This window comes from Myiozetetes cayanensis, unplaced genomic scaffold (assembly GCF_022539395.1).
Source record: "Myiozetetes cayanensis isolate MyiCay16 unplaced genomic scaffold, myiCay2020 scf4, whole genome shotgun sequence".
Lineage (NCBI taxonomy): Eukaryota > Metazoa > Chordata > Aves > Passeriformes > Tyrannidae > Myiozetetes > Myiozetetes cayanensis.
The window spans coordinates 37,895,520-37,922,925 of NW_026087631.1; the positions used below are offsets into that span (position 1 = coordinate 37,895,520).

General features: G+C 38.4%; 1 protein-coding gene across 8 annotated transcripts in view; it reads right to left on the bottom strand.

Annotated features, from left to right (window-relative positions):
* Positions 1-6,631: 6,631 nt before the first annotated feature.
* Positions 6,632-27,406, bottom strand: part of TLE4 (TLE family member 4, transcriptional corepressor) — a 98,790-nt gene continuing 78,015 nt past the window's right edge. For all 8 annotated transcript variants that reach the window (XM_050329721.1, XM_050329720.1, XM_050329724.1 and 5 more), the window contains 12 exons: positions 20,945-21,064; positions 20,343-20,396; positions 19,545-19,697; positions 18,190-18,322; positions 17,697-17,890; positions 17,430-17,506; positions 12,992-13,241; positions 11,657-11,904; positions 10,576-10,723; positions 9,802-9,952; positions 9,399-9,475; positions 6,632-8,353 (listed from right to left, as the gene is read on the bottom strand). In XM_050329721.1, the coding sequence (XP_050185678.1) occupies positions 8,246-8,353; positions 9,399-9,475; positions 9,802-9,952; positions 10,576-10,723; positions 11,657-11,904; positions 12,992-13,241; positions 17,430-17,506; positions 17,697-17,890; positions 18,190-18,322; positions 19,545-19,697; positions 20,343-20,396; positions 20,945-21,064 (1,713 nt within the window). In that variant the 3' untranslated portion in view covers positions 6,632-8,245. The remainder of the gene's footprint in view (positions 8,354-9,398; positions 9,476-9,801; positions 9,953-10,575; positions 10,724-11,656; positions 11,905-12,991; positions 13,242-17,429; positions 17,507-17,696; positions 17,891-18,189; positions 18,323-19,544; positions 19,698-20,342; positions 20,397-20,944; positions 21,065-27,406) is intronic.

Below are 27,406 nucleotides of genomic sequence, written 5' to 3' on the forward strand. Positions count from 1 at the left end.
ATTTCTCTGGAGGACTGAAGTTCAGCTTCAGAAAATACTATGTTTGAAAAGGGGCAAAAAAATAGAAAATAAGTTAGTTGATATGCTACAACTCCCATGGTGATCCATAAAGCCTGTACATGCGTGATCACATTCTTCCAGCTGCAGGCATGCCCAGACTGAAGTATATAAACACTTGTCTCAGGATCAGAAATTTTCCTTCTGCATTAAGAAAAGAAATGCCTGACCTAGATCCAGGGCTAGTAAAATTTAGTCTGGTGGGAGAACACTGCCTGTGTTTCACATGGAACAATTTGCTTTATAATACCATTTTCTCCTACTCTGGCATGGTAAGTGAAGGGATCCTTGGCAATCTTTGTCCTCAAACCACATCTCTCACAGCACTGCACAGTAGCAGTTAGTATGACTGACTACGCCAACCTATAATCATCTTGCCTCCCTCCTGTGCAGCCAAGATCATCTTCCCTCTTTTCCCCCGAGGTTATTCTGAGCAGCTTACAGCTATCAGTCTGCACAGCTGCACTCTGGGACACTCCACTGAACCCAAGTGCTACAGACAAGACCCACGACAGACGTGGAGAAGCATCTGTCATTTCTCCAAGCTCAAAATCCAAACACTTTGACTTATAAAAGAAACCAGATCATCTATCTGGGCTGATGGAGTACAAACCAGTGAGTCTAAGTAGGCCAGAGCACAATGCATTAGACCTTGAATAATATGCTGTTTTCTTTCTAACTATTGTTTTTAGTTAAGCAGTGTCATAATAAACAGACCTAAGGAAAAGTGTTCATTTTTCATCTGCAGAGAAACACTCCAGATTGAGTGTTTTCTGTTTGACAGCCGTTTTCTCCCACTCTCTTCACCTACCAAACTTCTTTCCAAAGTAAACATCCTTTCATTCCATTGCCATTATATATTCTTTATATATGTAGGTCAAGCATGTAGGAAGCACTGGAAGAGACCTATGGGCTATGGATGCCAGTGCTCTGCAATCACACACACATCTTCACAAATGTATTGTGCTCTGTCTTAAAAGCAGTTTGCTCTTTCATTGCAGTCCCTGTGTCGGAAATCCTTTGCAGAGTCTCCGTACTCTTAACGATAGCCTCTTTAATTCCAGGTTACACTGTTTTCCTCACTTTTTTTTTTTTTTTTTTTTTTTTTTTTGTGCTAGCTTTTTCTTTCAGTTGTAATGCCATTTCACCCTTGATGAACAGATATTTGAAGTATTTTCAGTCGATGTTTGGATCTGCCACCTCGTAAGATTAAAAGGATGCAGGCTTTTCTTACATGACAAGTTCTCCATCCCCTTGTTTTTCCCGTCTGCCTGGTAGGCCCTTCTCCCTATCACTCCCATTTTCAATTAAGATTTTTGAACACAGGTGACCAGGTTTGTACTCACTATTTCAAGTGAGGTCTCGCCAGTGCCTTGTACAATGGCAGCAATACTTCCCTATCTCTGCAGTAAATGCCTCTCCTGACACATCCTGTATCACATTTGTCTTTTTCATGGCTGTCTCCCACTGGCACACTGAGCCTAGCTAGGACTCCCAGCTCCTTCTCCTCCTCTGTCATTTCCAGATGATGAGCACCTGTGAAACCAGGTAAAGCAGAAGGGTCAGCTACATAGAGCACTGCTCCTACTGCATCTCTCTGTTTAAGACTGCTCAGAGGAAGGAGGAGGCGTGAGTCTGTAACAGCTGTCACAGCAGTTGTTACAGCCAGCCAAATCCTGCGAACACTTTCCATTCCCATTCACTTAGTGACCCCAAGATTAGGACCAAGCCACGAGCAAGAGCATCTCCTGAGTACTGAACACCAGTTTCAGGAAGGTTCTCAGTGGGCGAGGAAGGAGTGAGAAAATAGCAGCAGAGTCACACGCAACCTGCAAAAACCCTAAAATTGATATGACGTAGAGAAGCTCTTCTGATAAGTAGCTGGATGAAAAAAGCTAATTTGCAATGGAGGTGGGATTTTTTTTTAATCAGGCAAAGATATGTGCATAGGGAAATGGGAGGATGTCATTAATGTTACTTCGGAAAAAATATTTTCAGTGAAATATTAACATCACTGTTCACACTTAGAAGATTATACTGTAAAATGACCAGATTTTTTTGGATAATATTGCCTCATGTGTTGGAGAGGAGAAAGCCTGGTAACTATCCTCATTATTTCAATGCTATTTTTTTGTAAGGTGGCCAGCCATGCCATCATTAATATCACAAGAGGATTCGTATTTATCCTAAAATGAATACAAAGTAGACATCACACCTAATACTTTAAAGCCATGCTGAAACACAAGGAAGTCTATTATCTTGATATCATATATTTTAGGATTTTTTTTCTCCCCACTTCAGTAGAAGACTGGTAGTTTATAACACATCAGTGCGACTGACTCATTTGCACATTTACAATGCTTGATAAGAGGTTGAAATGCTTGATTCCTCAGAGGTCCTCCTTGTTCTTTTCCCAACAGAAAATGTCTCCCTATATTTCAATACAGCTGTGACAAATCTTTCTAAATAACAGATAGCTAGCCTTAGATAATGCCTTCCATGCAGAAGAACAGAAAACCACTTTACACAGGGCTCATGCAAATCATTTCACTAGATGCTAGTCAGCACAAAGCACAGGCTGGAATCAGAAGCAGAGTAACCCATTCTATATAGCACCTCTAGCCCATGGTCCTGGGACCAGAGTCGTCCTTAAGCATCATTTTTTTGTCTCAAATGCATTCTAAATCACAGTTAAAAAAAAAATCTAGACAGAATTGTTGAAAGTCTTTGAAGTCTCTCTAAGCCATACTAGACAGACATTCAAATATATTCAAATATACAGGCAAAATTCCATATTCCTTTTGCTAAGGAAATGAGGTAACACCTTTGACCACCAAATCATACTGGTTTTCTTTTCAATGCCATTGTCTGAATCCTGGTTTCTAATTTCTAGGTTTCTAATTGCAGCCAATAAACCTATTTCCATTTATGGTATTACTGTCCAATTGTGCTACAGTCTATTTGTTACAAAATTCTTCAAGAATAACGAAAATAAACTGAAGTAATTACTCCTTCTAGCACTAGTATTGGGGTAGTTTTTAAAGAACAGATTTGATTGACAGGTAAAGATTAACTTTAAATTCCTCCACCCCTTCTTTTATTTGAAAAGAAGGTGTAATAGAGATGCTTACCTTGACATGACATTAAAAGACAGTTTGGGTCCACAGAAGTACTGTACAACAGCAGATTTTTTTTAAAAATCCTTAAATGTTTGCACTTACTGATTTTACCTTTCAGATGCATTTTAGTACTCAGAGGTAATCAGTTAAATCCAAACCACAGATGTGGAGATAACTGCTAGACAGTCTCTCCCTTTTATTTGTACACTATGCATACAATATCATAGTTTAATCCCTGCCAAAACAAGGGAAAATGTATTCCTGCAACAACATTTTAGAACGTAACCACATGAGTCAAAGTGACCCCACAGAAGAGCTTCTTTGCACTCGATGGCAGGTTTATGGACATGTTGTAAACGTCAGACTACACCATTTTTAATAATAAAAAAAGGCACTATAATACTGTTTCCTTGTAACTGGGACAGAAAATCATTTGGTAAGAGTAAGAACATTTATTGGTTTTGACATAAAAATTTCTTGCTGTGCAGTGGAAACGCTGTAGTCCAAATACTGGAAGAAACATGAAATCTCGAGGGCAATGTTCAGTAACTCTTTGGTCAAAAGCAGATGTGGCAGGTGCATTATTTAAGAGCTTGTCAGATATGATCTTCTACAGCACACTACTCCAGGATTCATCTCCTCCTATGCTTGGGGAGGGAACTCTCATGTAAATATATGGCAGAACTGGCTGGCTGAACATCAAGCCCGAACTGCCCAACCCTCTTCAACACAACTGTGGTCACTGCAAAATGTTAGTATCAGAAAAACTCTTTGCTACTGCATGCAACTACCCTCCCACATATCCCATGTAAGAGCAGCTCTTTGGATAAGCTGCTGAAAAATTCAAAGCAACATTTTTCTCAGTAGCCATACTCGATGTTCAAAAGTGGTTTTGTATTGCTGTATTCAGTGTTAATCTGGTGCCACAAAGATGTCGTATATTCAGTGCAGTGTGGCCCAAACTACTGCTTTGATTTTTCCGACTCCTGCACACATACTTGAGTTTATTTTATTTATTTTATTTTATTTCACAGCATAAATCCTTGAGTAGAAGCTAATCACCTCAGTAGGGATGATCACAAATAAACATGTCAGTGGAAAACCAGAAGACACTCAAAAGCATCAAACTGTTTCAAACAAAACAACAAACAAAAACCCCACAAAATTGAACCCACTCCCCCTCAGAAAAAACCTAACACCTCAGCCAATCCTAATGGGTCTATTTGGTCCTCTTTGCTTACTGTGGTGAGCTAGATTTTCATCTGTGTAAACCATGGGAGCGTTGTTATCTGTAGCACAGAAGAGCTCATTTGTGCAAAGAATCTGACCTGTGTTTCTGTAGAGGATAGTCCAGACATATGAAGACCTGCACAGCTCCTTTCCTGTTTCTCCCACACACCTATCAACATTGCAGCAAGAAGGACATTTCCTGTGTGCTTCAGGTGCCAAGTTAAAACAAAACACAAAATCCAATTTGAACTACTCCAGTACAGACTTAAAAATCCCTCATACAGGAAAACCATAGCTGTTAAAAAAATCTTATTTTCTTTTTATGTAATGGAGTAGCTTAAGAAATAGGAGAGAGAAATCACTTTTGCCTAAAAACAAACAGGAGAAATAGCATTTAAAATTGCCTATCTATGGAAAATACCATTTTGATGGGAAGTGTTCTTCTTAAATTTTCCTATACTGGTCAGTCAGAAAAGATCTAAAAATTAAAAAAGAAATGTCTTTCCTAATAAATCATTGTACTAAACAAAATCTGAGATGCAAAGCAATAGAAAGAAAGCAATGGTTGTACCTCGGAGTATGGTAAATTGGCCACATGTTTGTGGCACAACACACATTTGTAAAAAACATTTTACACAAAATTGTGCTGTGCAGTAGCAAGTGAAACTAATGAATGAAAAAGAAAGGTGACCCTATGTATACATAAACGAAAACCAGAAAGTAGCTCTGTACCATCTTTCACTTGCACTCAGCTCCGAAGGGAAAAAATTAGCATGACTACACATTTAACTGCAGTAATCCTGGATTAAAGCATTTAGTTCCTAGAGTGTTTACAAGCCATTAATACACACATTAATAAGCAGATATATGGTGGGCTGCTCTAAAAATATATTACTCTGCTGTCAAAACTAGCTCTGGTAAAAATTCAGGTGTATGCAATGTTTTATTCTTTTTAAAGGAATGCTTTATGTTAGATGTTTTAAGTAATCTCATGCTTGAAATACTACATAAAAATATGACTTCCTCTGCAAATATTAAGTAGGTCATTTCTCTTTTGTTAGTAAATGGAGTACTCTGTAGCCTTTTAAATTTCTGAATGCTTTTGAAAAGATAACGTGTCTCCATTATGCTTATAACAGGTAAATTATGTTTCTTCAGACAAGAGTAAATAACAGAGGGTATTTGTATCATGTTTACTTTTATGGAGCATTATTGTATTAAGTAGCATATAATCTCAATATGAGTGAAAACATACATTATTCTGGGGGACAACTGGAAAATTCTTCACTGTTAACTCTGATGAAACTGATAGCTCTGGAGGAAACTTGCTTCTAGTCTCTTCCATCAACAAGTATTACTCAATCACTCACAGTAAAGGTAAATGACTCTATCAGCTTAAGCCTTGTCTTCACATTTCAAAAAAACCCAAAATATTTCTCTTTTTGGGTTCATGTACCAGCAGTCAAGATGGGCTGGCAAGACAACAGGCCTTCATGCCTGGGAATTTCCACCATGCACAATAGCAGTTTTCAGAAATGGGTTATGGGAAAACGATTTAATTCCAGTTTTCCCTTGGATTTTTTCCATTTCCATTTTTGCTGTTACAGACAGCATAAATTCTTTCCCCCCACTGCCTCCCACCTCCAGTAGCATATATATAATTTACCCCAATTCACTTTAACCTGAGTCCTAATTTCACAGCAGCTGGCCTAAATTCTTGATCTAAACCCAAATGTAGTTGAGAGAAGCCTATCTATGGGCATGAACAGATTTTAGGTCTGGATAAGGAAATCCAGGTGTGATGCTGCAGTGCAACACTACTCCCCAAATCCTGCTGAGCTCTACATACTCCAGCACGTGACCAGGAATGGTCCCCAACCTCACTCTCTCCAAGATATGGGATAACATAAAGCTTTATGTCAGGTGGACAACTACACAAATGGGAGGTGGCAAACTCCCAGGTGACCCAGCCAAAGTCTTGTGGCTAATGCCTCCAAGAGTTCCGAATCACTGTAGTCAAGTAACTTGGAAAACTATAAATTCATTGATTTCACTAGCTTAGATGAAACTATGCATTGTCTCTCAGCGAAAAAAACACAAATTATCTGCAGTGGCATGTTTTATGACTGAATGACTGTGGTCCTCACTGATGTGTGCATTCTGCACACATAACTGAAATTATCACACATATTAAGGATGAGCGAGGGGAGGAAAAGAAAGAAAAATGCGTCTTAGAAGTTACTTATTTTTAATGCTTAAAAGTCTGAATGCACAAACAATAATCTACCATTATAGAAGTACTGGTGGTCAATACAATGCATTAGAACTATGTACAATGACACAGTTTAGTATCAAAATCTTTCTACAATGTAGAGTATTACGAAACTGTTAATGACATCAAACACTAAGCACTTAAGACACCATTTTTGCTACCACATTTGAAACTTCAATGAACAGTCCATTTTAACTTGCAGCATCAATCCATTTCTAGTATGAAATTAAGTAATTTTCTACTTATACAATAAGATTTATCTACACGGGTCTTTTGATTTTGATCCATAGCAGCAAAGGCACTGTACATCAGCAGATCCACAGACTTAAAGATTTTTTTTAAAGCATTCAAAAAAAAAAAAAAGTCACAGATCATAGTTTAACAGCAACAACAACAACATAAAAAGATAACACGTTGTCTCTGGCACAATGGCTCAGTCTGCGTCCTTTTTAGGGACATCCAATCAAGACTTGGACTGAACTGCTGGCGAACAAAGCAAGTCCTTATCCCAATGAGAATCCATTCCTTTTTGAATGTTGGAATGAGTACTCTTGTAAATCCTACCTTGGAGGTCATTGCTTTTGTAGTTTGTATATTGGTAGGCATCCATTCTTATTTCAGTGCAGTTTCCAAAGAACATATCAAATATTTTTCATAATCTCTTGTAATTGAAAAATTGCCCAAAGACACATATCCCCATTTTCAAGGAAACATTGCAAAAGTTTCCAGAAGTAACAAAGGTGATTCTCTGAGGCAACTTATTGTACTCTCTACAATATAACAAAGAGAGGTGTTTATATTAAAAAACCTAGCTTGACACCAAAATGTTTTATGTTTATCAACAGAAAAGCATTGAGAACAAATCTGTACACAAGATGCTATATTAACATTGCAAATATATAAATTAGCACATTCTTACTTAAATTTAATTTAGATGTGAACTGAATTTGCCATTCATCACAGGTATGTAGATCACTGGCTACAGTTTGCAATTTCCTAAGTTTCCAAGACTGTCTAAAATAGTTAAGATACAGCATCTTCCCACCAAATAATTATACTGTAATAACACTTAGAGGTCTCATCCAAGAACAGGACTAAAAAATATAACAAAGTTTATTTTTTTTAAATAGAAACTACAAGTCTATTTAGTGTAACTTTAACTATTTCCTGAACATCCTTCTCCAAGATCCCCAATTTATCCACCTGCAAAAACACAAGTATACAATGCATTTTTCAAACTAAAGCCGGGCCAGACAGCTTTATTAAGTCAGTTCATTGTTAGAAAGCCTCCTTTAAACAAAATAAATACATTACAGCTATAATACATAATTAAAGAGTCAAGTTCACTGTTCAGTATGCTTATTCCATCTTCTTCCAAATAGATATCTGACAATTTGGTATCACAAGTTCTTAATGAACATTCACAAATCAATAGCAAGTTAAGAAGGTAAAAATAAATTCCACAACTGTGATGAGCATTTGAGTTTTCAGTTTAGAAAGAAAAAAACAAAAGGAATATACAGCAAAGTGCTAGGAGAAGGAGTTCTGTCTGCATTCAGATTTGTCTCTAATAAATAACTTCATAGACTGTAGCTTTCTTGTCCCCAGAGCCAGTGACAATGTATTTATCATCCACAGAGATATCACAGCTAAGCACGGATGAGGATTCTTTGGACTACAAGAAAAGAAAAAAAAAAAGAAATTACAACTTTCTAATCCTTCAATCCTGAAGGACTTGAAGATTAATTGGAAGAGTTTTATAGACCAGGAATATACCAAAAGCTCATTTAAGTATCAGTACTGTAGTGGTAACTTTTGTTACAAGACCACGTCTCCAAATTTGTTCCACAAAAAGATCTATTACAAGATAAAACAGGTGTGGAAAGGGCAATGAATGCTACAGACCTAAAGATAATCTGTCAACCCAACAAATAGAAGCAGTCTTTTCTATATCCTTTACAATGAATGAGTATTTACTGATATTTTATGCATAAAAATTAAGTAAAAACCATCTTCCTTCCTCTTTTTTTTGTTGTAAACCATAAATTCACATGAAGAAGTAGTACAAAGCCCAACCCATCCGCAGGTATAAAACAAGGAGACTGCACAGAATAAACTATATCTCCTCTCACTACTTTCCCAAGTCAAAAGACAAAAGCTTTGCTCAAAGGAATTCACATTATCACAGAGGATGCAAACAAGAAAATACATGTGTATGTATTGTCACATTTACCTTGCTGTTTCAGTGTAATATATAACATATGTTCATGTTTTTTTCTGCAAGAGCTAAACACTTACCAATGATACTATTTTTTGGTGAAGATGCCTCTGCTGCACCACAAAGGAAGTTTCCTTACCTACCCCTCATTAAGAATGCTGTATTGGGGTTTTTAACATCATTTTTAAGGGAGATGTGTTCTTGTTAGCATGATTAGGGCTGTCTGTGGGAGACATGACTCGGGTACTGTATTACAGCAATATGTACAAGAAGGTAAAAAAGAAGGATATTAAAACCTATTTTGTATTAAAGAGAGCTGAATTTCTGAAATATTAGAAAGGACAAAAGCATATCTTTCTCTATTTACAGACAAATTCTTTAAGGAATATAGTAATTAGCTGCATTTCCATGAGAAAACTCCTTAAGCTACTGACAGACCCTGAGATGTGCAGCTCTACTGCATGGTAATGTATGTGGAAAATAGCTTTTAGGAGATTATTACCTGGAATATACTGGCTCCATAAGGTGTTCTCCAGGCATTAAGAAGATTATCTTTTCCAGTGCTTACAAACCATTTGCCTACAACAGATTGTTTAAATGTTATTGCTGTATTTCGTTTTCAAGAAATACACCTTAGGAAACAGATTGATCATAACAACAGAGCATTCACACATATTCAAAGAACAGTAACATTTTCATTTGGCTGCATTATGACGTTCAATCACAAATAAAGAGTACATACAAAAAGCAGTCATGTAGTTTTTTAAATAAACTTGATACTAAAATTTAATACCTAATTTTTAACTATACCCTATAGTTAAGTATCCACATTATATTTTCATTTAAAGATAATTTTGAATTAACTTCTCAGGAAGGAAAACACTGATATATCAAGATTTGCTTACCACAGTGAGCAAATTTGAGTGACAACACACAGCTCTCATGAAGATGCAGCTGATACTTGTCTGGCTTAGTAACATGTAGCACCTCGACATTGCTGTTCTCCATTCCTACTGCCAACCACTCACCAGTTGGACAATAGCCCAGTGAGAAGATCTGTAATTAGCACAGCACATGCTTCAGTCAGTAAAGGAATGAGCTTGAGATCCTTGCTACACTGTTAACACTATGCAAAACCATATTTTTGGTCTACTACAGTTTTAAAAACATGATAATCCAATTGCTACAGTAATCAAGATAAATTAGTTCATGCAAAGACAGCTGTAAAACTATGTTATTAAATGCTACTAAAACTGGAATAGTGAAGTACTGAATCGAGTAAAAGTTAATGTCCGAGCTTATCTGACAGCATTTAAAAGTATTTTCATAAAATATTTTTGAACCCGAATCTATAGAAAGGGAAACAGATTGCACACAGGAACACTTTCATTTGGTACTTGTTTTATAAAAGGATTCTCCATTACTCTCACGGGAGAAGTACTAATGTGTCACATAGTCATAATCCAGAAAGACATTTAGCTGCCCCATTAAATGAGTTTAAAAAAACACAAATAAAAAAAAAGGGTATGATGCTAAGTGAAAAATTCTCTGGAGTTCTCTTAGAGCCTGCTTTTTTTTCGGAAAAAAACAGAACAAACAACCCCCCCTCCCAAAAAAGTGCTTGTTTTAAAAACCCACGATAAACTTTTCTTAACATGCCAATGCTTCTGAGATTGAACCTGTGATGTGAAATCATGTTGCTGTAGCTGTCTCCCTTCTCTGAGATCCCAGGATCTGACTGTATTGTCCAAACCTCCTGTCCATAGTTTGGTGCCGTCATTAGAAATGTCAATACAGCTTGCTCCATCTGTGTGGCCCTGGAATTGCCTGAAAATATCGAGAGAAGATCAGCATATTCTTGCGCTGGAAAGAGTCGGTTCTGAGCAAGTATACAAAATACTTTTTCTTTCAGTCCCTAACATGCAGCCATTGAAGACAACAGTAATGTAGATTCCAAAAGCAATCCCAAATCAATATAAACTCCAGAACAATCATGAAAATTTTTTAACTGATGAAGCAATCAGGCCAGACAGCCAAGTGCTAATTTGATTTCAAAAGGCACATTTAAAGAGCCAGGTACTCCTGAAATCTTTGCTGCTGACTGTGTGATACCCACTATTCAACTTCAAATACTCATTCTCCCCAAAGGAATGTAGCATGATCAGGAAAATTACCTTAGTTTAGGAAGAATCTGTAGGTTACCAAAGTTCAAAAAAAAAAGAGCAGTCTAAAGGGGAATATCAGGAAGTAAAAGACTAAGTTTACATGCAACACTGATATCTTACACGTAAAAACATACACACAGTGCAGTGCACAGAGAAGCTCTGTATGACCAGCTCCTAGCTTACTGTACATCAGTGCTGAGCAGCAACGCACACTCCCAAGAAGCTGAGTTTGCAATGCATTAATTTACACAGAATTTTACCCAAGACATTTTTGCTGGACCTCTGATTAAAGAGACTAGAGTGAGAGCAAGAAACAAAGAAAACTATCTATTCAAAGAATCTATAGCAGTGTCAACATCAGCTGATATTAGGGAATTATAGTTATGGGCTGCTCAACAGGGCTGGAATTATGAAACTCTCAAAGCCTATAAAGAATTATATAGATTTTTGTCAAGGTATTACCATGGCTACTGCCAAACAATGAAATACTGGAAGCATCTATGCGTGGAAAAAACAGCATATATATGCAAAAGTGCACATAAGGCTGTGTCTAATTAATTCTTCAAAACCTGACGATCCAGTTCTGTCGACTTACCTTACTAAAGTCTGATTATGCAGATCCCACACTGCAATGTTCCCATCGCTGCAGCAAGAGAAGCAGACCTTGGAATCGGGGCTGATAGCTAGGGCATAGCAAGCTGGAGCAGAAGATGTCAGCTCTGCTTTGATGCGAGGAGTTGGAGCTGCCAGGTCCCAAATGGATAACGTGCTGGCTTCCCCACCAACAATCAGGGTGCGGCCATCAGGGAGCAATCTGCAGGAACGGATGTAGTTGTCTCTGTTCTGTGGAGACAGAAGCCATCAAGAGATTACTCATGAGGAAAGAAAACAGCATTAACATGAGAGCAGAAATCCATAAAAGTATTGTATTCCCTCCTGGTTTTAATGAGCCATTTATACTTATGACAATGATAAAGTGTATTAATGCCAGAAAATTACATGACATTAGGGAAGTACTTCAACTTGATCTACAAAATTCAGTAGTGAGAGATATTTAATCTTAATTAGCATCAAAATGCAAAGACCTGAACCCAGCCCAAAACAATTCAAGATAGCTGTATTTGACAGCTCGTATAGAAAGTTACGTTTTCATACTCTGTTTATTTCAGCACATTAACCTCTCAACATGGGGGATTACCAAATTCCCTGCACAGTTCCCCCCTTCCCACTCCAGTGAGACTTGCTGCCACCATCTAGGAGATGTCAGAGGAAAATATTTGGGCAATTTTCTTCATTTGTGTAGCAATTCATTATAAGTCTATATGTGCTTCATAGTTCTCATTTTACTATGCTTGTAACATGCAGCAGTAACATCTTAAGAACTGGTAAATGACAAAAGAAAAGCTGCTACCAATAGTTCATCTTGTTAGCACATTGAAATAATTTGTGAATAACACTCAGGGATATTTTTAATAACATTTTTAATCTTTGTCACATTAAGATTGGGCAATACACTCATACACATACACAGACACAAAATATGTCACACAATCTTCAAATATTCTCAGAGAATACAGCTTTAAGACAGCAATTTTAAGCATGATAGGATATCAAGCTTTAAGACTGCCAACAAATGTCAAAGTTTATAAACAATATCTGCTGTGCTGTCTTTGATCTTTCCTCCTATCAATACAATTTTAGGATATTAAAAATGTTTTGAGTCATTGTGGGGCGAAAAGACCCACAAGTATGGAAGGAACATACTTCAGCCTCAGTTCTAAAGGAACACCAAAATTACAAATGTAATACTAGCCTTTGATACCATGACAGCACTCAAATACCCACTATTTTTTGCACCTAAGCTGTAGCACTGTAATGGTAACACGACCTCCTATCTTCTTTCATTGCTTGTATGCTGCTGTTCACCTACCAGGCAGTCCAGTTGAGAGACAGGGCTCTTGTTACCAGGGTGGCTGATGTCCCAGACTTTGACGCACCCCTTCCCACCTGTGTACACGTGTCTTGTGGGGTTGCTGATGGTAACTGCACACACAACTTCCCCGTGGTTCAGAGTGTTGATCTGACGGGCATGGCGAGGGATTCCTGGACCAATGAGGGCATCAGGAGGGAAAGGAACTGGCTGCATCTGACCATCTGCACTTACATGAAATGAGTATGCTCTGAGGGGAAAAAAATTATAGGGAGCGATTTAAAGAGTTTTTCTTCAAGCCTGTTTAAGAAAATAGAATCAAAGACACGTTTCCACTGTAGGCACTCAGATTGTGACCTCAGTTAAATTTTTTTGCAATCTTTTTCAAACGTATTTCACAGACTAATCTGAGTTTGAGAGGGACCTGCAAGGATCCTTAAGTGGCCCACTCAAGGATCTGAATGGCCCATATGGGGATCAAACACGTGACTTTGGTATTATTAGCACCATGTTCTAATGAACTGAGCTAATACCAAGTATTTTAATCATGCAAAGAAGAAATATTTATCTATATCATGGCCCTCAAGGCATAAACTTAGCTAATCACTCATCTTTTAATGTAAAAAATCAAGCACCAATCAAATGATTTCTTACAACTCCTATAATTATGATTTATGGCATGAGTGAGGCTATATGACACTACTCTTTATTTTGGGGCATAGGCATTCTTAAACTTGGGGAATGTGGATATCACTGCATGCACACAAGGGAAGGAAGGTTGGGTAAGGGCCCCCTGAAAGACAGAAGTTGGCTGGCTGCTGCAGAACATGGCAGGTAGCTGCGTGCCAGCGGACATTTAGTTGCTCAATTTACTGACTCTAATGTGGCAGTTTCAGCTGGACTGCTGCCAATCTGCCCCAAATGTATGGTGGGCCCCTGGCCCTTTTAGCAAAATTGCTCAGCACTGTACCTAAGGGTGCAGTGAAACCTCCACCCATCCTAAAGAACTAAGTCCTCAAGGCACAGCTGCTGACAGCTGACATGACAGATCAGCAAAAATGGACTGGAATGGAATATTTTGTTGGGTTTTGTTGTTGTTGGTGGTTAGTTGGTTTGGGGTAGGTTTTGTTGTTGTTGTTGGTTTGCCCTTTTTTTGTCGTTGTGGTTGGTTTGGGGTTTTTTTGTTGTTGTTGTTTTGGGGGGTTTTGTTTTTTTGTTTGTTTTGGTGGACCCAACACAACTACTACAGATCCCTGTTTCTCTTCCCAAAATTAGGACTATCACTGAGAAAGAACCTGTTGTGTGACTGTCACTTATGCCATCTGTAAATAACCTATCAACAGCTTTATCTCAAAATATTTTTCAGGAAGAACAGTTAAGTTGTGAAATTATCTTGTTCTGAGATGCTACCTGACACATTGCATCTATTACAAGGGCATAAACTTTGTAAGAGCGTTCACCTACACGGATTGCTTAATGGAAGGCTTTAATTTCCTTAGACCTAAAAAATCATCATAGTACTGATGAAAAATTCATTGTCACAATAGTGGGATGAGAAGAGCTCACAAAAAAATCATTTTATGAGAATACTTTGTAAGCTCACTTCCTTAATTAATGCTTCAAAGTCACTGAAGGAAGACAGTATTCAAAATTCAACTACTGAATTTGGCATTTAAGATTCATAGTGCATTAACACTAGAACAATAATTGTCAGTGGGACAAAATGCAAAGGCATTTTCATTTTTCTGCCCTACTCCCAGTGCTTTACGCACTTTTCCCACTCTGCACTCTGTTTCTTGTTCTGGCAGGTCTGAGTGACAGATCATATCACCATTCTCTGGTTTTTGACATTAAATACATTCAGGAAAACAGCAGGACAGATTTCTGTGGTTCTCAGAAGAAGAAAACTGCCTAAAGGAGTAGAATTAGGGTTTGATCATCACCACAGAAATCTAAAATATCTTCTGCATTATCTCCCTACTTCCTGTTTGTGCAGTATATATAATATAATGGCCAGTCTTTGCGAGCGAAGATCCGGGGAAGGTCTTTACACCTTCCAGTCTGCGCATTGGATTTTTTAGGTGAGACACAGTGTGCGCGGAACTGAGCCCACCCTTTAATCCTAAGGTTCATCTGCTGGGGCCAAGCGAGCTTGGACGGTGGCAGCGAGGTCCTTAGGACGTAGATGGATTGCCTATTTAAGGGCTAACGAGCTCCATCTGCCCGGGAGTGGCCCTGACCGGGAATCGAACCCGGGTCTCGGCGGTGACAGCGCCGCGCCTTTACCACTAGACCACCAGGGGCTCCACTGTTTGTGCAGTAAGATACTGAAAAAAGCAGTTGATGGTCATCTGAAATCAAAACAAGTGGAACTTCATAATCCTCTTTCTGATTTCTGTACACATTCACACTCTGCAGAGCTGAGTGTATGATACCTTTATCAGCCAAAGTGTTTTTTTAGCATCCTTACAATGAACACAGAGAGTATATTTAAAAATTACATAAATAAATCTTAGACCTTACATTATCCTCACTCTAGTCATTACTCCATACCAGCACATGATTGTTTTGCGGTCATCGAGTGCTTGCCTTTTTTTGCCCCTAAGAACTAACACCGTATGTTGCTTACTGAAGTACTGCAAATACCTTACAAACACCTTGACACTATAAACACCTGGTGGGCACCTTTTCCTTCTTTTCCCATTAGCTACCTTTCCTATTTATATATTGTACAATACTCAACATGTTGATGTATCTCCAAAGTGAAAAGAGAGTTACTAGGGGCCAGATCCCTGATGTACTACATACTGCCCACTCTATTTCAAGACACTCAACAGTGCAGCGAATTTACACAACCTTCCCTCTAAGGGAAAAGCAGCAGTAAATGAGAAAGTAACAATCCTGAATGGAAGCTGTGAGAGGTGCCACACTTAAGATGAAGAAAAGTCAATACAATCATGCTAAAATAAGCACAGATTTTAAAATTTCAAGTCCTATGGTAGACAAATGATAGTTACGTTTAAATGTTTAAAATAGACATCAACACAGCAACAACATTCAAAAACCTTGGACATGTACCAGAATTGAACTGATATGATTTCAGTTTACCTCATGTTTTATTCCCCTACATTCTAGCATAAGTGAGATGTAAACAGGGAAGTCCCTGCATCCCTGCAATTGCCATATCTCAGACCACAGCAAACAAAGCCTTGCAGATCCAGACCCACTTCTTTTCAGGCCATTGACTCCACAGGGAAATCCATCAAACACTTGAACATTACACCAAGACATTTCTAAGAGCCCAAGGCATGTATCAGACTGAGATCTGTACCCCACAGAATTTTTAATGCAAGCACCTCATCTGCAAGCTGCTGTACATCAATTTCGATATCTCCCTTGCACAGCCACCTAACAGAGTGGAAAAATTAGCAGAAAAAAGTCAACTGAAGGTGGTTACCATTGTGTGATGCCTGAGAGATCTGGAACCTGGCTTGCTTTATGTGACACATGTAACTAGAAGAGTTACAGGCACTAGGCTTGATCGCTTAGGTCACCATATTAACCATTAATCCTGTGTGTGTGCGAGCTCACTAGCAGGTAGGTACGCATTTACTCACACATTCAAGTGTGTAACTAACCCAACCACTCCTCCACAAACACATTCCTACACAAAACAGCTAGAGAAAGAATGACACAAACATCCCTTGACCTTCACACTCTGCAGGATCAACTGATCACACCGTTCCACAAGTGTCAGAAGGAAGCTGAATTAGATGACCCAGACATAAAATCTGGATCAATATGGTATGTGGAGCTGCTTTAGTTTTTCTCCTCTCTAGCTCCAGGGGAATGTGAGCAGAGAGTTCTTTGTCACTGTAGTTCTTCTTTTGAGGCTCACAACACGCAAAGCCTGGTAGAGTAGGTCACCTTTTACAGTCTATTCCATAAAGGATGAATCTGAATATTGCGATACAACAATTTTTCCAGTATTCTCAATCAAACAAAATGTGTCAGTGTTCCTTTCTCTGTACACTGCTTATAGCAGCTGCTAAGTTTGCAAGTAATTGCAAGGCTTCTGTGAACAAAACAATAATTTTTTTAAACTGAGAAGCAGAGTACAGTAGAGAGACATAGCTGAGATCCCATTCCAGTTTGCATTTCCATAGACAACCAACCAGTCAGATTTGAAGTTCAGTTCCTTTTCCCATTTGTCTCCTTTACTCTTTGTCATCCAGTCCCTATTGACTGCTATTAGTCTTCAAAACAAATTTATAAATGTAACTTTAAGAGCTAACAGTAATTCTCCTGCTCTTGTTGAATAGGTATATTTATTTCTATTCACACAGCAGTTTTCAGTAGCTAAGGGGAACTCCAATCAGCAAGGGAACACAACTTCCAACAGATGATTGACTTTTAACACTGTATGTTTGATACTCACGGTTTTCCTCCTGGGATGCCTGTGAGATTGGGAGGGATGCCTGGGACTCGCATGTGATGATGTGGATCAAAACCAACCTAGAGTTTTCCCCAAGCAAAACAAAAAGGTGTATTAGAGTAAGAGTTTGGCAAAGGAAGACTGTTTAATTCATATTCTCCATAGCATACTCCCCAAACTACAAAGAGAATGAACTAGAGTTAAACCCACAGGTCTTATATTTAATATACACTGCTCTCAAAACTATATGCACTAACGGCAAACACTTACCACTGGAGATCGCCCGTAAGCTGCTGCTGCTGCTGCTGCTGCAGCTGCTGCACTCATTTGAGGGGAAATATTGTGCAGACTGGCATAGGCAGCTCCAGGGCTGGTCAGCTCCCCGTTCATACCAGCATGTGGCACGATACCAAATGGAGTAGGATAAGGACACGGTACTGCCATAGGTGTTCTTAAACCTGAAGCTATAGAGGGGATAAAAAAAGAAAGAAGTCACAGAGGCATTCTAGACCCATCAGACGAAACACAGGTTTGGCAAACAGCAAAAAAAACCCCAACACATAAAACCAAAAAACTCCAAACAAACAAAACAACAGCAGCAACAACAACAAAACACATACACTGTATTACAATGCTGAAAAAAACAGCTAAGGACCCAATTTAAGTAACTGTAAGGTACTGATTTGACACTGCAGATTCAAAGGGAGCCTGGCAAGGGACAAACGGCCACTCTTTCACACCACTGAAATATACGGACACTAACCTATTGGGTCCACCCCTGGGGGTTTGCCAGGCACTGGCCTCAGTCCAGGAGTGGAGTTGCTGCCTGGAGTTGGGGCATCAGTCCGTGGAGTTGGGGTATTTGATTTAGACACAGGAGTGGTAGATTTCTCATTCTGGTGACCAAAAAGGAAAAAGGAAGACAGTTTGTGAGTTATTTTAGTCTTATAGCTAGTGGTTGGAAAGAGACAACAACAACCAGAATGTGTATGATTAATGATATTTAGCTTTTGGGCTTGAGTTTCAACAGTCCCTGCTAGCGAAGAGAAGCTGCAGAAACACCAAAAAAGATGGAACGGTTTTGGTAATTAACTACAGACTTCACAGATTTCTTCATCAGTAGTGTCCATATGATTCAGAATGAGGTAAATGAAAATCATTGCCACCTGACAACTGGCAGCATATGTGAACTCTGTCAGCAGTCTCACTTTGCTCATGGACCTGCTCCCCTTACGATTATGATTTTCTGTGAGAGGCCACTCTGGATGGACAAAAAGTGTAGAAAAAAAATCCCCAAACTGTCCGACAACTCGTATTCAGGCATGGTGCTAGAACCACATGATGGAGACAGCAATGAGTATAAAGTCAAGGATTGTGTAATGCCACTCTAATGACAAGCTTGTTCATCAGACAAACCACTGACTTCCAGGCCTGAACCTGTCGTTCCACCACCATTCCTGAGCACAACATTCACTTTAAGCTTTCTTTTTATTTATTTTGCTGCTTTAAATAACCCTGTCCTCTGAAGAACTGAGAGGGGAATTACTGTGCAGCTCAGGTAGGTGATTAACTATGGTCACAAACATGAAAGGAAAGAACACCCCTTGCAGGCAGCTCCTTTCTTTTGCATTATGATTTGTGATGCAAGTCAAGGAAGGCTCTTGTAAATGACAGATTACTTTTTAGATAGAAAATAAGAATTATTGTTGTTGTATACGGCCTGGTAATTCAAACAAAGCTAACAACCAAATCACATCCAAGCAGGGAACTGAATTTGCTATAAACCACAGCACAGGAAAACAGCTCAAGAAATCCCTGTGTACTTTTATTTATTCTCAGAATGACAGTTTTTCATATGGAGGAGGAGAAGAATATCTCTTAGAACAGCAAATCTATCATTTACCCACACCACCAATGAAAACCTCTACCTATCCAAAAAAAAAAACCCTGTGGACTTTCTCATTATTATTTTATTAAGGCATAAATTAAGCTACTTTTAAATTGATGCTTCATATTGCACTATATTACAGTGGAAATACAAATTGTGTCCAGAAAAAAATCCAGTAAGCATGCATTTCAGCATATGATCATGGGTCAGGAGCATTTTGAAGCACTTACAAGGCTAAGTTCTTTGGATTTGGAGGAAGGAGTACTGCTGGAGGATGCAATAGATGCCGGACTAATTGGTGCATCTTTTTTCAGCAGTCGAGTCTTGTCCAAGCCATTTTCCCGTGGAGAGTGTGCTGGGCTCCCCCGGGGAGAAGAAGGATCCTAAACATCAGCAACATGGGTTAGCATAAAAATTTCATACTAGTCACTAGTGCTTGTCTTGAGCAGCCCTTGGTTTGGAATGAAGATCTGTCATAGGAAGTGACATCTTCCTTCCATTCTCAACTGCTTTAGCTGCTACAACTGTAAAATCGAGATGGATAATGAAGGAAGGACAACTTTTTTTTAAAGAAGTCCTAAAATTTTATGCCATTAACCATGAAAAATCATGTAAAAAAATTATGAATATTGAAATACGCAAGTAAGTCTCCTTTTTTTTTAGGTGACTGAAAAGGTCTGAAACACTTAGCAGACCTGATAAAGTTGACAAACTCATGGCCAGAGTGAATGAAAAGACTGTTAGAAGATACTGTTAGACGCTGCATCCTATCTTGTGCTGTGCTGGCTTCAAACATCTCAAGAGAACTTTCTGTTCATATGAGAAACAAAAAGCCCTTTGTAGAAATAAACGTTAGATCTGATTCGTTTTCTAAAGAAAGACGACGTGACTGGATTCCCTCATGCATTTCAAGTTTCTTTATGAAGGCAAATGCTGTAACCTTAGCCATAAAACCAATACACACTGAAACCACTGAAGACACCCCATCACCATTACTACAAGGTAGAAAAAAACACTATTGTGTATACCTCATTGGAAACATCAACTACCAAGTTGTCATCGCTCTTTTCACCATCGCTGTCCTGCAATGACAAATCACAATGTGTTAAAACCCATTTACTTAGTATCCCAACATCTCTTAAGCACTAAGAAAAAAATAGCAAGGCTGCTGAAAAATATGCAATGTACCATTCATTTTTACCAAGCTTTATGTCGTAATACAGTTAGAATATTTAGGTCACCTATAGGGCTTCTGCTTTGCAGGCTGCCACAGCTATAGCATTCTTCCCAGTTTTTACACTGGTAGAAAAGGACATGTGATGAAAATCTTCATCCAAAGTTGCACTGCACTATGAAGTGGAGCCAAACTATAGTCCAGATCCACCAAGTCCCAGGCTAACTAAAGCTCAGAACTACTGTCACATGGCTTCCAGGTGCTCTGTATTTATATTGTAAAAAACATTATCAATCATACACACCAAACCTTTAATCCAACATAGACGTTGGAGGTAACCAGCAAAAACCCATTAAAAATTTGACCCACAATTTTAAAATTAGTTATGCAGAAGAAATCAGGGTGAAATTACAGAGGAACACTTAAATTCAACAATGCATAATGCAATTTACTCACATAACGAGCCGCTATTTCTTTTTCTTCTGTTTTCTGTTTTTTACTATCTGAAGAATAATCTGTCGAATTTCTGTGCTTTTCTGCTGTTCTGAAACTGGCTGAGGGAGATACAGAAGAGCTCTGCAGTCCAAAAAGAGAAGAAGGAAACATTATCAAGCACTTATTCAAAACAGTGGTTCATTTGTCACGACCCCGCAATACATCTTAAGCTGATAATATAATTTGGAGCTGTTCTTATAGATAGCACTTTGGGTTTTAATCAGGGACAGCTACCCATCAAGTGTCTTATATTAAAAATTGCACATTGTATTGCGAGAGACAGAAAAAGGAGATCAACTGACAATCACAGTGGCTACCTGCAGTGCCAATGGGATGAATGTAGCGCTAATTTGGGTCATTTTATGAATTGGTCTTGTTTAGCTTTGTTTCCTCTACAGATATGTACAGTTAAATCAGTAGTCCGAGTTGGGGGGGAAGGAAGGTGTATGTATGTGTGTGTTAGCCTGTGTACATCAAAAAGAACAAAGAGGCTCAAGGCAAATCACACTTCAGCAAACATTTTAATGTTTCTGTCTACCAAAGAAAGAAGTAAGCTTCTGAACAGTCTTGAAGCAGCCAAGAATAGGGGAAAACAACTAAACTCATTTTATTTTGATGCCTTTTACAATTACAGGCTGTGCCTGCAGCAGATGGAAACAAAATGCAGTGGCTCAGCAATTCTCTTGCCATTCTACACTCTCACCTAGTAATGACTGCTAAAGAACACACGTACAGACAGAAGAGAAAGGAAGACAACGTACTTTATGCACTGTCATCCAACAATTCTACTGTATTGCTTTAAACAAGGCAGGCAACATTTATTGACTCCTACCATATTTCTAAATGTTGGTAGAGCCTGTATCTTGATATACAAAAAAGGAAGCAATGAAAGATGCAAAGTTCCCTCTGGGACTGATTTTAACAGCAGTAGCAGCTTTTGGACGTAGTTCAAGAGAGCATTTAAGCATGCACTAAACTTTATCTCACACTGAAGTCAGTGGTTGAATGTACCTAAGTAAAGATGTGTTCAGGCTTTTTCCAGAATTTGAAATGACAGCAATGAAGATGAAAATAATTGTCAGTTGAAACCCTGCTGACTGTTTCCATCACTATCATCCTTATATAATGGGTGTGGAGGAACGACAACTAAAGAAGTCCTTACTGATGGATTTTAGATCCTCCCATTCATCCAGAAACACTGGTTTGGGGGTTCTTCCTCCATACATTACAGACAGCTGTTGTTCCACATAAAACTGTACTACACAGCCGTTTTGTTTTGAGCTTTTCGGTGCACATCTTCCTCGGTTTATTTTACAGTTATTAACACAAATGCAAACCAAGAAATCAGCAGTTACGTTGAGTAACTTCTGTTCCATCTCTATGACAAAATTTCTTCTTTTCCTTATTACATCACAAGTTTCTGGTAAGGATTTAGAACACTTAACCACAGAAATTAAGCTGTCCTTATTGATCAAGTCACATTAGAGAATATTTCTCCCTACCGCAACACTCAATTTTTCTAAAATTTCCAATTCTTGTAAACAGCATCTCAGATTAATGAGTGGTGGAATTTGCAAAAATCTTCCACATTTTTCACTGTCAATTGTTAATTATTCTTTAAAAACACTAAGTGGAAATCAAAATTTTAGAACAAAGCTAGTGCTGAACACAGCCTGTGCCTTTCCCATTTTCCTATCTCCCTGCCTCCCTCTCTCTCTCCCTGACAGTATAAAATAAGTTGAAAAGGATTTCCCATCCTGAGCAAATACCTCTTAAAATACTGTTAGCTTATATTACAGTAAATGACACAAATTAACAAAATTATTTTTTGCTCTGAAGTGACAACACATGTTAAGACATTTGGAGACAGCAGTGGCACTAGGTACAGAAGCCCTTAAAACAAAGGCCAAGAAGAAACATTAAATGAACTGATGACTTGAAAAATATATTTGTTTACTGTAACAATACAGCATAGCCTTTTGCAAGATTTTAATAGCATGCTCCTATTACATTTATATTCATTTACAATTTGGGAGACAGTAGCTTGTAATGTGAATTCAATTCATTATTTTTCAACTTCACCCTAAGGAAAGCAATTTGCTTTAAAACGAAGAAAAATAATCACCAATAAACTACAAATCAGAGTGGTGTCTAAAGAATTAAACTACTGCACTTATTTAAACAGAAATACTTATTTTCATAAATTTAAAACCATATAGTTTCATTTTTCACAATCTAGTTAGCTATGTGCTATAGATACCATTTCAATCTTTGATTTCGCTGTTTAATAAAGTAATAGATTAAAGTTCCCTACTAGAGAGATAAAGTAGCTAATTATCATTAGCACATAAAGGATGAGCACCACATTGGGCATTGGGGCAATACATGCTGCTTATGGCTTTTAGTGCTTTAAAGATGGATCAGACCTGATACCAATATGAAAAAATCCTCCTGCAGCACGTCACCTGACATTAGCAGACAAATGGAGACAACTCACCTACTGGCAGCAGGTAGAATTTCATTTCCCAACCTGAAATTAAGCCAGTGTACTAGGACTAACATTATTTTGCCTCAAGAGTCAATTATGACAGAAAAAACCTAAACATTCCTAGTTTTAACTGTCATACCCGTTTCCTTGTATGAAGCCAGCCTATCAACACCCCTGCAGCACTACCTTCTTTTTCCTTCAACATGAAATGCACCTGCCACATGAAGATTAGCGAGTTCATGAGATCTCTGGCAATGGTGTTGACAGATCTCAGTTTACCTCTTATGCTAAGTAATAAAGATACGTCATATACATAGCAAATGAGATATCGTCTAGATCTTCCTATGGACGTAAAGCTTACTTATTTTCATTGTGCAAGGGACAATGCTGTTACCTGTACTGAGTTCCCTCCTCTGTTTGTAACAGCTTTTCAGTCTATAAACATGTGTAAGGATCTGTCCTCATTGATAAATACTGGGAGGTAACAATGTCCCTGTGGTTTTCACTGACATCAGATTCCTGTACATAACCCTACAGACACCTGCACCTTGGTTCCTGAGTGTGCAGGCCCACATGTTCCAAGAGAGGCCCTTACATTTGCAGACTGTGAAAGAAAACTTCCATCAAAGCAAATTGTTTAGCTGACAGACTCTGCCCTGTTCCTTGATCAAAACATCAGTGCTCTCCTAACAACTGCCTTTAAGAGGCTGGAATAGGATGGCTACTTAGAGAAATTAAGTGATTCAGTACTATAACTTGGGAGACTGTAACTTAATGGGCCAGAGCCTTTGTTTTAGTAACTATTAAAATTTATAGAGAAATATTCACAATGCTGTTTTCTTCAATAAAATGTGTTAATCTACTGGAAGAGTAGCATTTTCCTACTAAATAATGCTGAGTTCACTCACATATAATAATTAGATCAGACACAGGAGAAATACTCTTTGGTGAAAGTAGGTTACATTTAGTTGTGTTTGAGCAAAACATACAGGTTTTTTTCATATTCTGCTTAGGTAGAACATTTTATTCATGTTAAATACAACACAAAATGCTGACAAAAAACAACTGCACATACATATTTATGGAAAGGTTGAGCACGTTGCTGTGTTCAAATAATTTGCTTAAGAAGTGGAACAGTGTGTTTCTAGCACTGGACCCACAGTATTTTTTGCACTAGGCTGTAAAGCATGGCATGCTATGCTTCAGTCTTTGTTCTGGGCACTTCTGAGCACAGTGTGAACTGAAACAATCTCGTACCACAAGGATCACTGTTTTTTCTCTCCAACACTGGCAGGACACTGCTCCTGGTGGAGTACCGGTGCCATACAGGTGCAAATGAAATGAGTATCAAGAGAGCCATGCAAGCCTCTTATGCAGCCGTAAAATTCTCTCCAGCATGCTGTCTATTTGGGATAATTAATAGTTCAAATTGCTAGGGGAAAAAAACCCAGCTGTTTTAGCCCCAGCTTCCACTGGAAGTTAACTGCATCAACATAGATGGTTCACACTGTAATGTGGCAGAAATCAGTATTGTCAAACTCCACAGCCATACAACTGCTCTCAAATCCTGCAAGCCCCAACTCCCCAGATGAAGACCTGGCCTGAGCAGACTAAGTGATAATTAAATTAAATCAGTGTTAAAAGTAATGACTAGAGATGACAAGATGAAAAGGCTTCCCATGTGTTAAAGCTGGTAACTCTTTAAAGCATTCCCCAGTGTACCCTTACTACTATCCCAAAATGATGTATTTGGAGTGGAATAATTAAAACAATAATTCCCAACAAAATGGGAATTACAAGATAATCGACCATACCAAAGTATTAAGCAAACTGCAGTAAAAGCCAAGGATGCTCAACGCTAAGGTCAATTACGGTATAATTATGTGAATGACTTTACTGCTGTTATAAAGTCTGCTGAAAGTATAAAAGAACCATAAAAATGGATACAATATGCATCACAGGGAAATGACCATGTAGTAATGTTGTTTTGCTGACTGATGCCAGTGTTTGAGATGGAAGTACCAGCACAGAGCTTGGACTCAGGCATTGCACTTAGGTTTGGGCTTGGAGCACTAAGCTGTCTGAGATAGCACCTGTGCTTACACTGGAAGCACAAAGAAGAAAAAGAAACAAGAGAAATTCGGGATGAGACTTCTGACACCCTAAGGTTAACATGAAGACTTCTCTGGTCAGCTACAAATGGCAAGAGGTGGGAAACATCTCACCACACAGGTGAAAAGACATGGCATAAGAAAAAGGGGTAGTCCAGCACAGTCCACAGAGATCACGCGCTCAGGGAGAAAACTGCAAGCAAGAGCTACCACAGGCCTTCTACATGGCTCTGAGGCAACACCCATCTACCCAAAAGAATTAATTCATCACATACCTGTATGAACAGGTACATTGATTAAAACAAGGGATGTGGTGTGGACTGATCTACAGACACTATGGAATGCTTGCATATCAACTGTGGCTCCTCAGGTCCTCCACACTTACGGCTACTATGCCTTTTTGTTGTTATTATTATTTTTGAATTATTATTATTATTCTTGTTATTACTGCATCCCAGTATCCACTCTAGCCTCACGGATTTTGTGCTCTTTGCTTTAGATTTTCAACATGTCTTCTTTGCTATCCTTACTTAGGCAAGCGGATTTTCTTTACCATACCTTTAGGTATCCACAGTTGATAGTGATCAGGCTGACATAGGCAGTACAACTCAGACCACAAATCTTCTGAAATGATTCATCAAAGGAGAGGAGGTTGGTAATCAAGTATTGATCCCACACATATCACTTGTCATGGTGGATTTTTTTAATATTTTCACCTCCTCCTTTTCCAACTTGTTTCTCTACTTACTCAAACTGAAACCCAACTTCCACTCAGTCATACCATGATCAATTTATTTTTTGCTTTTTTGTCTCATTCACTGCTTTTTCTCTGTATAGCTGCATTTTCAGAAATCAGACAAAGCCTCGGTTATTGTTAGTGAAAAATACTACTAACTAGCTAGGAAAGATAAGAGAACAAAGCTGGTTTTAGTATCACATGACACAGTCTGAGCTAATTGGATTGAGTTTAGTAATCAAGCATGTGATAATTATTTTTAATACAAACTATGATTAAAATGGAAACTTTGAAGTTTTGTACAGCATTTTTACCCACTAATTAACTTCACTAATTGCAAAACTAATGAAGTTAATTAGAGGATAAGACTGTCATAAAAAACATCAAAGTCTAGATGTGCGGTGCTGCCTGCAAGAGCAATGAGAAGGCTATAAACTAGTCTGGAACAAAGAGAATGTGTAGGCTCCGCAGTTTTCAAAACCCACATGTTCTTAAAAGTTTTACGTGAACAGAAGTACAGATATGTATGTACATTATGTATATGGGTATGTGATTTCTATAAAAATATTCATGCAGCTGTTAACACTTGTAATCTGCTTGCCCTGGTGGTAGTACCGGAGTATTTAATCTAAGATAATTAAAAGCATCAAAGTCTAGATGTAATGAAATGGGTGATAAAATAAACAATAAACTTCTATGGTTGTACACATTAATTCCGGTTGTATTTCAACAGACACTTATCAATTTGCTGGAAAAGTTGAGAGAGCCACACTGTAGCAGTTGAAGATACCAAGTAATTGTGAAGTATAATCATAGAATCATAGATTTACCTGGGTTGGAAGACACCTCCGAGATCATCAAGTCCAACCCTTGATCCAACCCCACTGTGATTACTAGATCATGGCACTCAGTGCCACATCCAGTCTCATCTTAAAAACCTCCAGGGATGGTGAATCTACCACCTCTCTGGGCAAGCCATTCCAATGTCTGATCCCTCTCTCTGTAAAGAACTTTCTAATATCCAACCTAAACCTCCCCTGGCAGAGCTTAAGCCCGTGCCCTCTTGTCCTACTGCTGATTGCCTGGGA